The sequence below is a fragment of the Neoarius graeffei genome, chromosome 18, assembly GCF_027579695.1.
Source record: "Neoarius graeffei isolate fNeoGra1 chromosome 18, fNeoGra1.pri, whole genome shotgun sequence".
In the NCBI taxonomy this organism is placed as follows: Eukaryota; Metazoa; Chordata; class Actinopteri; order Siluriformes; family Ariidae; genus Neoarius; species Neoarius graeffei.
The window spans coordinates 48,868,795-48,886,815 of record NC_083586.1 but is presented as its reverse complement, the minus strand read 5'-3'; the positions used below and the strand labels follow the sequence as shown (position 1 = coordinate 48,886,815).

Below are 18,021 nucleotides of genomic sequence, written 5' to 3'. Positions count from 1 at the left end.
ATGTGGTTCATTTTTGGCAAACAAAGCAAACATTTAAAATGAAACGAATCTTTAATCCTTTCAGAAGACTGAAACATGGGTTCATGGGCCATGGGTGTGTGTGCATTCCCCAGAAGAACAGCCTCCTTCCATTCTGCCATCAACTGATCATGTTCAAATAACGCTGCTGAGAAATCACTGATCTTGATTTTATACAGTCGATGGACGTGACGTGACTGTAGTGATTACTGATCGGCTGTCTCAGTGTCACCTGCGATAAAACCATCATGCTTTAGAAAAGAAAAGAAAAAAACATCCACTTTCAAAGCTGCTTCATAGTAACGAGTAACGAGGACCTTGATAGAAATGTAGTGGAGTGAAAAGTACGATATTTGTCTTTCAAATGCAGTGAAGTTAAAGTCACGAGTTTCAAAAAAAACCAATATTTAAGTAAAGTATAGATACTCAAAAAGTGTACTTAAGTATACAGTACTCAAGTAAATGTACTTCGTTACTGTCCACCTCTGTTCCGAATCAATTTATTTTTGGTCGAAATGTTCTGAACGGTTCAAAATTTGTTGCACGAATAAGAACAGAACCCGTTCTCTGTTGGTTGAAAAGGGGTATTTGTGAAGGGATACGTTCTGTTAAATATAAAGAACGTACTATATCGCTTTTATATGTTACATAAATATATCTAGGTGGGAGGTGTTTAAAAGCATAACATCATGTCTGTTCTTCTGGATTAAAGCCCTGATGAAAGCCGTTCCTGGTGCTACTGAAGGTGCAGATCAAAAGCTCTTTGAGGGTTATTTAGTTCCTCATATGTTCTATTCCTGGCCACTGCAATGTGTCATGCAGTACACACTCCCTCCTCAGTCTAACAATTTAGTCTTCAAAGCCTTAGTGATGTATAACATCACGCTTCAGCAGAGAGTAAATATTTTAGCGTCCTGTTGTAAATCTGTTTCCCTTTACCTGTTTACCAAGCTTAATTAACGATGCGTATCATCACCGTATCATTTAGTGAAACCGCTCCAATAAAACCGAATCACAAACAAAGCCATTTACAGCGAACTGATGAGATCAGGGTGGAAAAGTCATGCAGTCGTAGAGTCATGGAGAAAATCAGAGGTGTCTGGATGGTGAGACAATGGATCCCATCATCCTAAGTGGATTTTGGGCTTGTTACACGCTTCTGCAGCTACGCTAATGAAATCAGGGATTAGCAACGGCTTCGTAATCACGTTAGCTCTCTGTTACGTTCATAAATCTGACCTACCTGCATTTACGACACAAAAGCATTCGCAAGGAGAGATGCTCAAACACTTCCTTGATCGTATTATGTTACAGTTAAGCCGGAAAGTCTGCACACCCCTTTCACCTTCTCCACGTTTTATTACATTACAGACTTATTCTATAATAGATTGAGTTCATTTTTTGTCACAAAATTCTACACAGAATAGCCCATAATGACAAAGTGAAAGCAGGTTTTTAGACATTTGTGCTAACTTATTAAAAATCAAAATGTAAAATATCATATGTACACAAGTGTGCACACCCTTTGATATGACACCCAAAAGTGAGCTGACGTGCATTTTGTTTCCACTGATACTGCTTGAGATGTTTCTACAACTTAATTGGAGTCCACCTGTGGTAAATTCAATTGCTTGGACATGATTGGGGATTGCCAACGCCTGCCTACAGTATATATGGTCCCACAGTTGACAGTGCATGTCAGAGCAAACTCCAAGCCATGGGGTCAAAGGAATTATCTGCAGACCTCAGAAACAGGATTGTGTCAAGGCATAAATCTGGAGAAGGGTACAGAAAAATTGCTGCAGCTTTACAGGTCCCAAAGAGCACAGTGGCCACCATCATTCATAAATGGAAGAAGTTTGGAACCACCAAGAATATTCCTAGACCTGGCCGCCCGGCCAAACTGAGCGATCGGGGAAGACGGGCCTCGGCCAGGGAGGTGAGCGGGAACCCAAGGGTCACTCTGACAGAGCTCCAGCATATCCTTGTGGAGATGGGAGAAGCTTTCAGAAGCTCAACCATCCAGGCAGCACTCCACAAATCAGGCCTGTATGGTAGAGTGGCCAGATGGAAGCCACCCCTTAGTAAAAGGCACATGCCAAAAGGCACCTAGAGGACTCTCAAACCATGAGAAACAAGATTCTCTGGTCCAATGAAACCAAAATTGAACTTTTTGGCCTGAATACCAAATGTCACGTGTGGAGGAAACCAGGCACCGCTCATCACCTGGCTAATGCCATCCCTACAGTGAAGCATGGCAGTGGCAGCATCATGATGTGGGAATGTTTTTCAGCAGCGGGAACGGGGTAACAAGCCCTGATAGAGGGAAAGATGAATGCAGCTAAGTACACCGAGATTCTTGAAGAAAACCTGCTCCAGAGCACTCTGGACCTCAGACTGGGGCGAAGGTTTACCTTCCAACATGACGACAACCCGAAGCACACAGCCAAGAGAGCAAAGGAGTGGCTTCGGAGAAAGTCTGTGAATGTCCTTGAGTGGCCCAGCCAGAGCCCAGACCTGAATCCAATTGAACATCTGTGAAAGGAGCGGAAAATGGCTGTGTACCGATGCTCCCCATCCAACCGGATGGAGCTTGCAAGGATATGCCAAGAGGAATGGGCAAACATGTCCAGAAACAAGTGTGCCAAGCTCGTAGCTTCTTTCCTAATACACCTTACAGCTGCAATTGCTGCCAGAAGTGCATCAACCAAGTATTAGGCTAAGGGTGTGTACCACGGGCAATTGCTCTAAGACAACGAGGGAGGCTCAGCCTCTAAAAATGACGAACATTGTGTAGGATGAATTGCGCTAGGCTTATGTTATAGCCGACCTTATAACATTGCTATTTCAGATCCGGAATCATAGAAATATATGTGCTCAACCCAACTACAGTGCGAAATCATTCCGTTATAACTTTCCCCAGTTCGCCTAATGTGTGCGTGAGTTTTTCCCCCTCGTGACAGCGCGATGCAGCCCAGCCTCAGTGGATTGGGAGCTATGTGTTTGTCAATCTCAAAATGCAAGACGATTATTGGACAAATACTGCGAAAATGCCCGCCCACGGAGTCTCACGGACTCCCAGCCTCAGTGCACTTCAACGGCATTTGGGAGCTATGCGCTTTTCAATCTCAAAATGCAAGACGGTTATTGGACAAATACTGCGAAAACACCCGCCCACGGACTCCGAGCCTCACATGGGAGGGACATGGCAGTTTCCGCGAGGAGACTGGTGATTGGTGAAAGCGGCCGGATATTTTCTTTGATTGACAGCTCGTTTCAACTATAGACAGGCAGCGGTACAGTCTTGCCAGATTGGGCGGTTTCCCGCCCAATAGGGTGGTTTTAAGTGTATTTTGGCGGGTTTTGAACATATTTTGGGCTGGATAACGTCAGCAGTATCTGGCAACATCAGTTCAGTCCCATGCGGATTCGCAAGTGCTGTGGTGTATTGTAAGAGATCGGCTTACATTTCGATTTCATTCATTACATACGGTTTCTACCAGCTTTTTTAGTTTGTATATATTTTCATTGTAAATAAAGTGTAAATATAGTGTTGTCAAGTTTGCTATCTTAGTTCCAGAAATTTCGTTTATTTGAGTGACTGAACTTGAACTTGAGGGGGCTAGTCAGCTAGCAAGAAAGCTGCGCACGGATGCCAAGCATTGCTGATTTAATTTTGGCGAAGCCATTTGCCAGTCTTCCTTTCGAGGAAAAAATTAAAATTAAAGAGCAGGGTAGACCAACGCCTCAAATTGACTTGGTGAAAAAGGTAGGGAATAATACTCGTTCCTTTCAGCTCTCCTGGTACGAGAAAGTGAATTGGCTAACAGCAAGTGACCCACATCAACAACAGTAAATAGGCTACTTTAGTAATATGTCATGGATGGACCAAAAATATAGAATCTATTTAAAATGTTTATGCTGAGTATATTATATTGGAATATATATTTTTCTGGATATGAATTAAACACAGCTACAATTTGGAAAACATTTTTAAACAAAAACATAGCCGAGGTCAATTTTTAAACAACATGCCACAATTTTAAAATATAAAATGTTAAAATATACCCCTCCCCCCCCAACACCACCATCATGTATATTGGACAGTAGGCTAATGGGCCAAAAGAACCTGTTATTTCACAGTTTGTGACCCTGCCAACAATCAGCCAGATCAGAGGCAAGAGTATGGGCAAAATTGATGTGTTTTTTCTTTTAAAATCTGGAAATATCGTAACCGACCAGCCTCCCCTGTTTGAAAGACTACCAGCCGCCACTGGTGTGTACGGATATGTAACCCCTAAATAACCTATTTTTGTCAGTAAAATAAAATTGCATATTTTCTAAACCTGTTTTCGCTTTGTAATTATTGGCGATTGTGTGTAGATGTTTTTGGCAAAAAATGAACTCCATCTATTATACAATAAGTCTGTAATGTAATAAAACATGGAGAAGGTGAAAGGGGTGTGCAGACTTTCCGGCTTGACTGTACATTATCATTTTAAAAAAATAGTATCTTGGTTCAGCGACATAACATTTTTTTTTTTTTTTTTTACACTTTCATGGAACAGAATATGGTATAGCCTTCCCGGGAAGACCGAGTTTATCCAAAATCAGGAATTTGTCCTGATGCTGGCTTCTGAATTGGACTAAATCTTGAGCCTTCTTTGTTGTCTTGTCCTGACTGCTTTATTCCATCTTCTCACAGGAGTTTGTGATGATTATTGTGTTTGGGATGGAGTACCTCATACGGATCTGGTCTGCAGGCTGTTGCTGTCGGTACCGAGGATGGCAGGGACGGCTCCGATTTGCTCGAAAGCCATTCTGCGTTATCGGTAAGAAAGATAGTTTTCTGTTTCTCAGAACCTTCACGAATTTATTAACAGTGTGATGGTATTTATTCCAGAAATGCTCTTGTGAACAGTTTACAAGTAATTTATTCACAATCTGGTTTGCATTGTACCAACACTGACTAGATGTTTGTATGCCGTCTAAGTCTTAAGGCCCGGCCACACAATACCGATAACTACAGCTATAATGATAACTATAAATAAATCAACCTCCTGCAGTTTATGTGGTTGGTGGTGACACCAGACCGATAACGATCCCTATAGCCCAGGCCTGGGTTTATCCGTATCAGTGAGATTGCTTCTGGAGCCATTTTTCCAGGCCTGGACCTGATCCGATAAAACGTCTGACCAATCAGGTAACTGTTTACATGTGACGTTGTCTGAGCACGTGCTGTTTTCCCCGCGAACATTTGTACATCCTTGTTGCATCATGAAGTCACGGAAAATAAAAAATGATACAAAGCACGGATCTTTTTATTCACAGATATGTGATTTTCCATGAAATATCAATCGTAAATTAATAAAGTAAACATATAAATACCAGGTAAGATATTTAAATTATGAACTTAGGCAGTCCAAACATTTAATTGTTTTAGAATCCATTTTTTATCCGTATGAAATCGGTAATGCTTGGTTCACACATTGGCGTTTCAGCCTTGCGTACAGTATGTACGGCGTATCAGGATATGTGGCAGTAAGAAAGGAATGTCACAGCATCGCCAGCTTACGTAGCTAATACTCTAGGATGCGTAACACGTTCTTCTCGTACGCCAGCGTGTGGCGAATTATTAAGTCTGCATTTAAAAATCCGTAGCATATACGGTACGTAGCAGCTTTGATGTGTCACACATACGTCATGTGTATGCCGTAAAAACGTAAGCTACGCAGCAGCAGTGACGCAGCGGGAACGTTGCTCGAACACCTATTACGCCGTGCGAACGCTTTAGTTGACGTGTCTGATGAAGGTGGCTCCAGGGCTGGCTGGGTGGATGCGGCTGATGTCTTCCCTCTTCCGTTGCCCTTCTTGGGTCCTGACTTCTTCGCTGGCATGATACTTTCTTGACTGTGATGAATGACAACGAACTCAGCTTGGTGCCCCATTTTATACCCACCTGTGAACGCCGCAGATATGCTGCAGCAATGTCACACATAAGAACAAAACGTCACGCCAAAGAAAGCAACGAAATGGTTACGCCGCAGCAACGCATCATATGCCATGCATGTGCCGCAGTATGCCATAACTTTACGTCCCTTGAACCCCATACAAACCCCAGATACGCCAAAGGAACATCACACATACGCTGTGTACATCACAGGACTTAAATTTTGGACAAAATACGCCTCATTTCTTGGCGTTTGACCCACACGCTGCTTACGTGGCAAGCTACGAGACAGTGCGATAGTAGCCTAACCAATCTGTAATATACTGAAACATCCGTGACCAATCCGTAAATTATTAGCATCCGTGATGCATCCATATTAAAATCCGTAACCACTCTGTATTTTGTATCCTTTTTTGTTATATTTCTGTAATCCGTGACCTATCTGTATTATATCAACCACCGGAGTGTGTGCATGGGTTGTTTTGAAGTCCAAGCTGTACAGTATGACATGGAATAACGTGCTACTACTTGGAAAAATCTTCCATGACTTCGTAAGTTGCATGCATTTATTTCCCTGAGTGTCAGGACCAAGCGATATTATAGTCGGGATTATAGTTGTGGTGTGACTGCTCCAGACTGGAACTAAATTCAGGTACAGTGGTGCTTGAAAGTTTGTGAACCCTTTAGAATTTTCTATATTTCTGCATAAATATGACCTAAAACATCATCAGATTTTCACACAAGTCCTAAAAGTAGATAAAGAGAACCCAGTTAAACAAATGAGACACAAATATTAGACTTGGTCATTTATTTATTGAGGAAAATGATCCAATATTACATATCTGTGAGTGGCAAAAGTATGTGAATGTCTTGGTATCTTGAAATGAGAGTCAGGTGTTTTCAGTCAATGGGATGACAATCAGGTGTGAGTGGGCACCCTGTTTTATTTAAAGAACAGGGATCTATCAAAGTCTGATCTTCACAACACGTTTGTGGAAGTGTATCATGGCACAAACAAAGAAGATTTCTGAGGACCTCAGAAAAAGTGTTGTTGACGCTCATCAGGCTGGAAAAGGTTACAAAACCATCTCTAAAGAGTTTGGACTCCACCAATCCACAGTCAGACAGATTGTGTACAAATGGAGGAAATTCAAGACCATTGTTACCCTCCCCAGGAGTGGTCGACCAACAAAGATCACTCCAAGAGCAAGGTGTGTAATAGTCGGCAAGGTCACAAAGGACCCCAGGGTAACTTCTAAGCAACTGAAGGCCTCTCTCACATTAACATTAGCCAGTGTTCATGAGTCCACCATCAGGAGAACACTGAACAACAATGGTGTGCATGGCAGGGTTGCAAGGAGAAAGCCACTGCTCTCCAAAAAGAACATTGCTGCTCGTCTGCATTTTGCTAAAGATCACGTGGACAAGCCAGAAGGCTATTGGAAAAAATGTTTTGTGGACAGATGAGACCAAAATAGAACTTTTTGGTTTAAATGAGAAGCGTTACCGTATGTTTGGAGAAAGGAAAACACTGCATTCCAGCATAAGAACCTTATCCCATCTGTGAAACATGGTGGTGGTAGTATCATGGTTTGGGCCTGTTTTGCTGCATCTGAGCCAGGACGGCTTGCCATCATTGATGGAACAATAAATTCTGAATTATACCAGCGAATTCTAAAGGAAAATGTCAGGACATCTGTCCATGAACTGAACCTCAAGAGAAGGTGGGTCATGCAGCAAGACAACAACCCTAAGCACACAAGTCGTTCTACCAAAGAATGGTTAAAGAAGAATAAAGTGAATGTTTTGGAATGGCCAAGTCAAAGTCCTGACCTTAATCCAATCGAAATGTTGTGGAAGGACCTGAAGCGAGCAGTTCATGTGAGGAAACCCACCAACATCCCAGAGTTGAAGCTGTTCTGTACGGAGGAATGGGCTAAAATTCCTCCAAGCCGGTGTGCAGGACTGATCAACAGTTACCGGAAACGTTTAGTTGCAGTTATTGCTGCACAAGGGGGTCACACCAGATACTGAAAGCAAAGGTTCACATACTTTTGCCACTCACAGATATGTAATATTGGATCATTTTCCTCAATAAATAAATGACCAAGTCTAATATTTGTGTCTCATTTGTTTAACTGGGTTCTCTTTATCTACTTTTAGGACTTGTGTGAAAATCTGATGATGTTTTAGGTCATATTTATGCAGAAATATAGAAAATTCTAAAGGGTTCACAAACTTTCAAGCAGCACTGTATAGTTATAGTTAGTTATCGGTGTTGTGGGACTGGGCCCTTAATGTCCTTGTTTCTCCTTGTGACTTCTGTGTGGAGGTCATTCTGTGATCACAGTCTAATCCTTGTGGTGCTAAACAGTTCGGTTTGCTCACGCCCACCTGAAACCTGGCCTCCAATCTGGCTAGCTGTGTCATCAACCAGCTGAAACACCTTGCCTTCCTGTTCGGCAGCCTGGTGTACCGTTTACTCACTCCAATGTGGCAACACTTCAACCTGGCAACCTTTCATACTCCATCAGTGTGTCAGTTCTTCTGTACCCCTCTATCAACCATGCATGTTAAAGGAGAACTGAAGGCAATTTTTTTTTATAATCAAAATTCTGTTTATCTCATTTTATTAAATATATGAATGCGTTTTTGATCGCTATTTTGTCACTGCTGTAGCAAGTTATGAGTGTTTGAAATGTGCTCTGTAATATCTCATCTCATCTCATTATCTGTAGCCGCTTTATCCTGTTCTACAGGGTCGCAGGCAAGCTGGAGCCTATCCCAGCTGACTACGGGCGAAAGGCGGGGTACACCCTGGACAAGTCGCCAGGTCATCACAGGGCTGACACATAGACACAGACAACCATTCACACTCACATTCACACCTACGGTCAATTTAGAGTCACCAGTTAACCTAACCTGCATGTCTTTGGACTGTGGGGGAAACCGGAGCACCCGGAGGAAACCCACGCGGACACGGGGAGAACATGCAAACTCCACACAGAAAGGCCCTCGCCGGCCCCGGGGCTCGAACCCGGACCTTCTTGCTGTGAGGCGACAGCGCTAACCACTACGCCACCGTGCCGCCCTGCTCTGTAATATATCAGTCTATATATCAAAGCAATGGCTGTAAACGAGATGCGTCGAGACCTGTGCGAGACATCGTAGGACGGAAGTTAAACGTACAGCGCAAATCAAAGTGACCAACATCTGCCAACGTTGTCAAAAGACTTGCGCGCCCTCTTTCGAATGCTGATGTAATCAAGCCGGAAGTTTTGTTTGTTTTGATAGCAATCAGGAAAGTTTGAAAATGCAGGCAGTAATCGTTATTTAAACTCGTTTTTGTGCAATACTTCGTTTGGAAAACAGTTTTCAAAATGGCGGCACTGACACCTGGCTGACACTTCACGTTTCGAAGTCTCGCACAAATCTCATGAAGATTGCGCGGATAACCGACGCCTGCCGTGGACCAAACGAACTAAATTCAACATGGCTACAAACCGAATATGCCGATAAGTATAATATTTAATTGCAATTAGTTGCCAATACGAGTCATGATATAAGGTTACTAAAACCAAAAACGTAATTGAATAACACGTTAATTAAGAAATAAAGCAAGTTTAAAAATGACTTCAGTTCTCCTTTTAGTGTCAGTCTGGCAACCCAAAACGTAATATGTTATAAAACACTAGTTTGAGCCAGACATGAGGGACCGACAACTGTGTGAAAAAAAGGCTTCTTGAAAGAACAAATAAATAGTATCGCTCAGCTCATTCAAAAATGTTTGGAGCAATTTAGTAGAAAGATTTGCCCTTTCTCCAGGCCTCATTCATGCTCCTAAATTTGCATGCAAGATCAATTTCAGGCCAGACTGAATGATTTGATAACCGTGACCCAGCGTAGATGGCTTTGGTTAAGCAGCGAAGAGTGGCAGCCTCATTTCCTTTTGGAGTCGTATTCCACAATCTGGCAACGAGGCCCCTGGGAGTTTTAACCTTCTCCATGCTCTTTCTCACTGCTCCTGGCCTCAGTGTGTGTGTGTGTGTGTGTGTGTGTGTGTGTGTGTGTGTGTGTTTGGAGTGAAGCTTCTAAGAGATGAACTGTCTCACCTCGCGTGTGTGTTATAGCTCAAAAAATACCAGTTTATTTCAATGTGCATTAGGCGCTGTATATACGTAACTCGTGCTCTATTTGGTGTGTGTGTGTAAGGGTGTGTGTCCAAAGCTGAGCTCTTTGCTTATTAGAATTCTTGTAAAATCAGTTGCGAGATATTTGCTAAACCAGTATTTCCTAATTAATGTTCCAGACTTTACGGCTGCGTTGTACACTTTTAATATGTTTCCACGCACTCGTTTCATTCTCACTAAGTGTTTTGTTAATCATTTTATGAATTTACGTAGGTGTGATTCTGCACGTTTATGCTGTTAAACCGACAAAAACATTCACATTTGCAGCGCAGGGTGACTAAAGGAGCCGTTTTGTTTTTCCTGGAATTAAGTTGTTCAAATGCATGAGATATTTTTATTATTATTGTTATTATTATAGGCATAAAAACAATCTTTTTTTGTAATCTTTATTAAATTATTCTGTTTTAAATATTTTAATTAACTTTCTTGTTCAGGCCGCACGGTGGTGTAGTGGTTAGCGCTGTCGCCTCACAGCAAGAAGGTCCGGGTTCGAGCCCCGGGGCCGGCGAGGGCCTTTCTGTGCGGAGTTTGCATGTTCTCCCCGTGTCCGCGTGGGTTTCCTCCGGGTGCTCCGGTTTCCCCCACAGTCCAAAGACATGCAGGTTAGGTTAACTGGTGACTCTAAATTGACCGTAGGTGTGAATGTGAGTGTGAATGGTTGTCTGTGTCTATGTGTCAGCCCTGTGATGACCTGGCGACTTGTCCAGGGTGTACCCCGCCTTTCGCCCGTAGTCAGCTGGGATAGGCTCCAGCTTGCCCGCGACCCTGTAGAACAGGATAAAGCGGCTAGAGATAATGAGATGAAATGAGAAACTTCAATAAAGAGGGAAGTAGACAGGATGGTGAGGGAATGATTGTTTATTTCGAGTATAATGTAGGTAATAAAAGGAACTAACTTATTTCGTGGCCGCTCCACAACATTAAATTTAGCTATAAATGTCTTAAAAGTAAAACATGGTGTTCTTTAAGACAAAAAAATGGGAAAATTGGCAAACTGCTGTGGTAGAAGAGGAATAAAACACAGCGGGACATGCTGTTTCAGGAAAATAATCAACTTTCAGGATGTTAAAGTAACATTGCTTTGTGTCGCGCTGTGTCACATGACCTCACTATTGATTATTTTCCTGTAACAGCTCATCATATGTGCTTTATTCTTGACTTATATGTGTAATATGAAGGCTAATAAGGTGATGAGTCTTTTTTCGGTTGCGATGTGTGTGTGCATGTGTGTGTCTGAGCACATTAGCTGAAGTCTAGCAAGTCACTGAGCCACACATACGTGTGCATACTCACATGTACACAAACTCATTACGTGTTCACACCATTACTCCTCCAAGCAGCTCATAAATAATGTGACTGGAACCAGTTTGGCAGTTAATCATGTGAGCGGCTCGTTTATGCACAAAGCATTTGGGGTTTAAATCCCAACGGACGCTGAAAGGGAAAAAAGGGTCACTGACAACACCAGCAGCAGTGTGGGTTGTTTTATTTATTTATTTATTTTTTAAAGATTTTTTGGGGGGCTTTTTCACCTTTTATTGGATAGGACAGTGTAGAGACAGGAAATGAGTGGGAGAGAGAGATGGGGAAGGATCGGGAAATGACCTCGGGTCGGAATCAAACCCGGGTCCCTGGATTTATGGCATGGCGCCTTATCCACCTGAGCCACGACGCCCCCAGTTTTATTTATTTTTTTTTCCCCCTTCCTGAACACTTTTACAAGTCACTAAAGGAAATAATGATGTATAATTCCACAGAAGTAATATTTAACAGTTAAGGCCAATTTATGCTGACAATCCAGTCCTCGCAGACGGCGCCGCAGATAGTGTCTGCGTAGCCCCCCCCCATCGCAGACGCTCTGCGCGCACCTCCCAAAAATTGTGACCACCGCAGACAGCGTCGCAGACAAGAGGGCTCTGATTGGTCCACTCTACATCCACTGTACACGCACTTCCACTTCCCTACTTTCCCGGTTTGGTTTGTTTTCACGACCGGCATTTTTAAAAACACGAGCGAAGATGGAGCAGCCCGAAGAGCGGTTGATCGAGGAAGTGAGGAAGTACGCACATCTATACGACTCCAGTTCTAGTCATTATAAGTAACCGGAGGATAAACACTCCACTAACCACACCCACCAACTACTCCTAGCGATTTCGCGACTTCACGCCCCCTTGCGTTGTGGCGGTGAATAACATCGCGCACGCCTATTACCAGTGGTGTAGTGGAGATTTTTAAAGTGGGGGTATGCGATTCGTGACGTCATCGATTTGATATCATGTCAGAAGCGGTAGCCTTTGTTTGGTCGCCTATGTTTGGTATGAATGATTTGTATAAATGTTACGTTCTTTTAACAACACAAGAGGGCACAAGAAGACACTTTTTTCAGACATTTTTATGTGTGCAATTTTCATTCGTGTTTGTCAGTACAGCCCAACTGTTATGGCGAAAAGCCGCGGTTTATTTTGTCTCCAATAAATATGCCGAAATGGCTAAAGAGGAACAAATTCGCCTTCTCCTTCCGAATGCATCGTCGTAGACAGCACCACTCTGCTGCTGGAACTCAACATAAACCTTGCATAGGTTTAACATGGACTATCAGGCGTTCATGTTCGATTCATGTTCATTTGAGCCGAGCTGCATTCGGAATTCGATATTTTTACTAGCCTACTTACTGCCGTGGCAACAGCTACAGCATGTGTCCAGAAGTTCAAAAAAAGTCACGTCACTCACTCACATCGCATACAAACCAGCAATGGGCTGAAATTTATTATAAAAGGCACCAATCGAATAAATCAAGCATTTAGTCTGGCGCGATTGAGGCACCTGCGTATACAAAATACATGACATGCAGCCATTGGGTTAAGCCCTACCATGCACTCCTTCTTAAAGACTTGAGTATTTCTTTAAATTTATTGTCTTTTTTTTTTTTTAATCTCACCTCAGGAGAAGTGGGTGGACGGCGTACCCCCGCGTACCACGCCCACTACACCCCTGCCTATTACTCCCCGCTCAACGATAAATTACAACTGTCTGCGAAAAGCTATCTGCGAAAGCCTTGTCGCAAGAGCATGCAGAGGCCTTTATTCCACGAAATCGAGTCGTATATGAGCTGATATGCGACGGGCTGCATAGCACTGAGTCGGCTATAAGCCGTGTACGATGAGATTGAGTGGAATAACTGTTTTATTCCATCCACATTCACTGGATTTGGAGAAACGGAGCGTTTTTATTTTTATTTTTTGCAAGTTCGATAAATAAAAACTTTGTACAAAACGGCCGACAAAATCATTTCCGCTTAGAATGTAAACAAACTGGCGAAATGACGGTAGCAATTTGTGAAAAATGCTATAATGATAATTTTTGAAAAATAAAAATACGTTCTTACCATCAAATACGTTTATTCCATATGTTGTTGCTTTTTTTGGGGGAGGTTTTGTTTTCGAGTATAGTTCTTATTTATTCCTTGGTTGGTTCAGTAACCCGCGCCGCAATTTTCTTCTTCTTCTTTAGAGTTGTTTGGCGCCTCCAACTGGGCTGGAGTGTGGAAAAGGAGATATGGGGGGGGGGGGGAAACTATATTCTTTTAGCTATTTCTGTTTCTTTTAAATACCTGATAACACAGTGATATATCTGACTTGATGCGCTCTGCCATTTTGTGTTTCTCAACTCATGGTATATGAGCTGATATCCTTAGTAGAGCAGCCAATCAGAGCGCGCGATTGCTCATATCCAGTGAATATGGATAGAACAAATTAATATATGTCCAAGATGTTTTTGTTGTTGTTGTTTTTTTTTAACTTCTCCAATCAACACCAGACTAAGTGTTTGTCTTGCCAACTTTTAATGAGCTCTGTGCATTCTCTGTGTCATTATAAAAGCTGCCAGGTGCTTGAAGCGCTAAAGAGGAAGGGTTTATCTGATTGGACAGGAATGGTATAATGTAGATTAACAGGAGGACATCTCAAGTGTTTGTGCGAGTCGGTTTTATTTATAAGGCGCATTTAAAAACCATTTGCCTCGACGAAAGCGCTGATGAAAAGTAAATAATGCGAACGTAGGCATCAGGATAAATGATGACGCACAACAGGCAGAGGCATATACTGTATTAACTGTGTGTTATGCAGGGCTTCTTAAATGCATTCCAGTGTTTCAGAAACACAGTGTTCCTATTTGCAGGGATATTTCAGTGAATCACAATTGTTTCTCGAATTATTCTGCATCATTGGCAAAATGTCGAAGCAGAATTCATTTTAACTGTAGTTAAAATGTCAGCAGTACCCTAAAACATTCGAGCTGTCAGAGTCCCTTAGATTCCATTCTTAATTTTAATAACTGTTTTGTATTTGAATAGTTTCAATTCAAGTCAAGTTTATTTGTACAGAGCTTTGAACAACAGACATTATCGCAAAGCAGCTTTACAGAAAAATAAATTTTTATTCCTAATAAGGTTATTTATCCCTGATGAGCAAGACTGAAGCGATGATACATCCATTATCTGTAGCCGCTTATCCTGTTCTACAGGGTCGCAGGCAAGCTGGAGCCTATCCCAGCTGACTACAGGCGAAAGGCGGGGTACACCCTGGACAAGTCGCCAGGTCATCACAGGGCTGACATATAGACACAGACAACCATTCACACTCACATTCACACCTACGGTCAATTTAGAGTCACCAGTTAACCTAACCTGCATGTCTTTGGACTGTGGGGGAAACCGGAGCACCCGGAGGAAACCCATGCGGACACGGGGAGAACATGCAAACTCCACACAGAAAGGCCCTCGTCGGTCGCTGGGCTTGAACCCAGAACCTTCTTGCTGTGAAGCGACAATGCTAACCACTACACCACCGTGCCGCCCCCTGAGGCGATGGTGGCAAGGAAAAACTCCCAGAGACCTCATGAGGAAGAAACCTTCTGACTCGAAAGGGAACCCGCCTCATTTGGGTTATAACAGATAGCATGGTTATAAATAACTTAATATCTGATGCGTCAACCGTTCTCAGGGCTACCTCTGACACATTACCTGTCACCTCTGGCATACCACAAGGCTCGATCCTTGGTCCTGCATTGTTCCTGTTGGATGCAAATGACCTCCCGGATATCATAGTCAAGTAAAGTATTAATGATCGCCGATGACACCAAGATATTTAAGGAAATCGGATCAGATGCTGATGCGGACTTGCTCCAAGAGGATTTGTAGTATCTGTTGCCAGATACTGCTGAAGGTTTCCAGCCCAAAATATGTTCAAAACCCACCAAAATGCACTTGAAACCGCCCAAATGGGTGGGATTCCTCCCAATCTGGCAACACTGCCACTATTCCGGAGGGGGTCTACTAGTAGCTATGCCGGATCCAAAGACAGTCCTCCTGTCAGAACATGTGTTGTGAAACGACATAAGATAAAGGTACGTAGAGCTATAGATTCTACATGATAATCATAAATGTAATCATAAAGTCAGCATGATATCAGTCATGTATTTGCTTGTGAAAGCTTGCGGCTTTCATGTAACTGCCGCCTAGCAACGAGAGGCAAAGGGTAAAGAGGGTAGGCTATCATAGATTCTATTCGGAAGAGATCAACACAATTCTAGACTCCCAGAAGAGGAAGAGCTAGCACTAGAGAGTTCACCGGCTTTTTCATGCGCCATTTCCATTGAGTAGAACCAGAGTAGAACAGCCAGTGAACCGCAGCGTGTTCTTCCGCTGACGTCACAACATGGCCGCGAGCCACGGACCCAGTTTTCTTGCGCTGTGCAATTAAAAGTTGGATATTTGCATGACAACAGCTTCTTTTCACGTAATTATAACAGAAATCTAACATGTTTGCCATGTTGTATAGTTTATTTAAGAAATTGCATAGAGTCATGTTCGTGTCATCAGCCCTTTAAATACTCAAGTGCAATACTTTGCGTAGCCTTACGCTGACTTTAACCTGCTGCTACTGATTTTATCATTTTTATCCCCCGCTGCACTGTAAAAAAAAAAAAATTGTTGTGTTAACTTAGTGATTAACCTGGTTGCCTTAAAATTTTGAGTTCATTAAAACTCAAGTTAGCATAATGAGGCAATCAAGTTGCATTGTGCTAACTTACTATATGAGTTTCAACAAACTTGAAATTTTAAGGCAACCAGGTGAATCACTTTTTTAAGTCAACACAACAAATTATTTTTTACAGTGAGGGCCGTGTAGACAGTGTGAGAAGGAAGCTGTGGTGCTTTATCCTTGTGGTATTTTGACCAAAACATGTCATGGACATTTCATTAAGACCTCAGGGAACTGTGTCAGCTTGTGGAAAAGGGGTATAATGGGTCACCTTTTTCCATCCATCCATCCATCCATCCATCCATCCATTATTTGTAGCCGCTTTATCCTGTTCTACAGGGTCGTGGGCAAGCTGGAGCCTATCCCAGCTGACTATGGGCGAGAGGCGGGGCACACCCTGGACAAGTCGCCAGGTTATCGCAGGGCTGGTCACTTTTAATGAATTATAAAAGTGTTCGCTTAATAGACATCACAGAGGGCCACATCACACCATGCTGACATTAGTTATTTTTCTATAACTGCACACCTTGTCATGTATTCCCTATTATAGGGTCCATAATAGAAATATCAAATCAAGTTTCAAATCAAGTTTATTTGTACAGCGCTTTTAACAATAAACATTGTCGCAAAGCAGCTTTACAGAATTTGAACGACTTAAAACATGAGCTAATTTTATCCCTAATCTATCCCCAATGAGCAAGCCTGTGGCGACGGCGGCAAGGAAAAACTCCCTCAGACGACATGAGGAAGAAACCTCGAGAGGAACCAGACTCAAAAGGGAACCCATCCTCATTTGGGCAACAACAGACAGCCTGACTATAATATTAACAGTTTTAACATGTCTTTTTGGTGTATTTATTATTATTAATTATATAATATATAATTATATAATTATATAATTATAATTATTATTATTATTATTATTATTTGGTGTATTTAAAATATGTCTTTTTGGTGTATTTATACTCATTGATTCTGTTGTGTGTCATGGATGTTGAAACTGTAACATACTTTCATCAGAAAAAAAATAATAAATTCATTAATTTGTTCATTTAATTCAACATAAGTAGATAATTTGTGTGCAGGATAAATTCCAGCACCACTGTCTTACAGTGGAATTCTGAAATTCTTGTTTTGAAATTCTGTGGAATGCTGCTTGAGGTCAATATTTAATATGGAAGGAAATAATCTATTAATTGCATATATTTAAGTTATTTCACGAATTTGAGTCAGATACACGCCTCGTCGGCTATCAGCCATGTACGACGAGATTGAGTGGAATAACTGTTTTATTCTATCTACGCTCACTGGATTTTGAGAAACGGAGCATTTTTATTTTTTGCAAATTTGATAAATAAAAACTTTTTATACAAAACGTCCGACAAAATATTTTCCGCTTAGAATGTAAACAAACCGGCGAAATGGCAGGAGCAATTTGTGAAAAATGCGATAATAATAATTCTTGAAAAATGAAAAGATATGTTCTTACCATGAAATACTTTTATTCCATATTTTGTTGCTTTTTTTTGGGAGGGGGTTGTTTTTGAGTTTATTTCGTCCTTGGTTGGTTCAGCAACAGGCTCCACCATTTTGTTTTACTCTACTCACTGTATATGAGCTGATATCCTAGTAGTAGAGGAGCCAATCAGAGCATACGATTGCTCATATCCAGTGGATTGTGTGTGTGTGTGTGTGTGTGTGTGTGTGTGTGTGTGTCCACATTCACTGGATATGAGCAATTGTGCGCTCTGATTGGCGACTCTACTACTAGGATATCAGCTCATATACCATGAGTAGAGAAAAACAAAATGGTGGGGCGTGT

The 18,021-nt window shown here is 42.0% G+C and overlaps 1 protein-coding gene across 1 annotated transcript in view; it reads left to right on the top strand.

Moving 5' to 3' along the window:
• kcnq5b (potassium voltage-gated channel, KQT-like subfamily, member 5b) overlaps window positions 1-18,021 on the top strand; it is a 287,955-nt gene that overhangs the window by 200,223 nt on the left and 69,711 nt on the right. Inside the window, exon 3 of the mRNA XM_060898962.1 lies at window positions 4,724-4,850. Coding sequence (XP_060754945.1) covers window positions 4,724-4,850 — 127 coding nt within the window. The remainder of the gene's footprint in view (window positions 1-4,723; window positions 4,851-18,021) is intronic.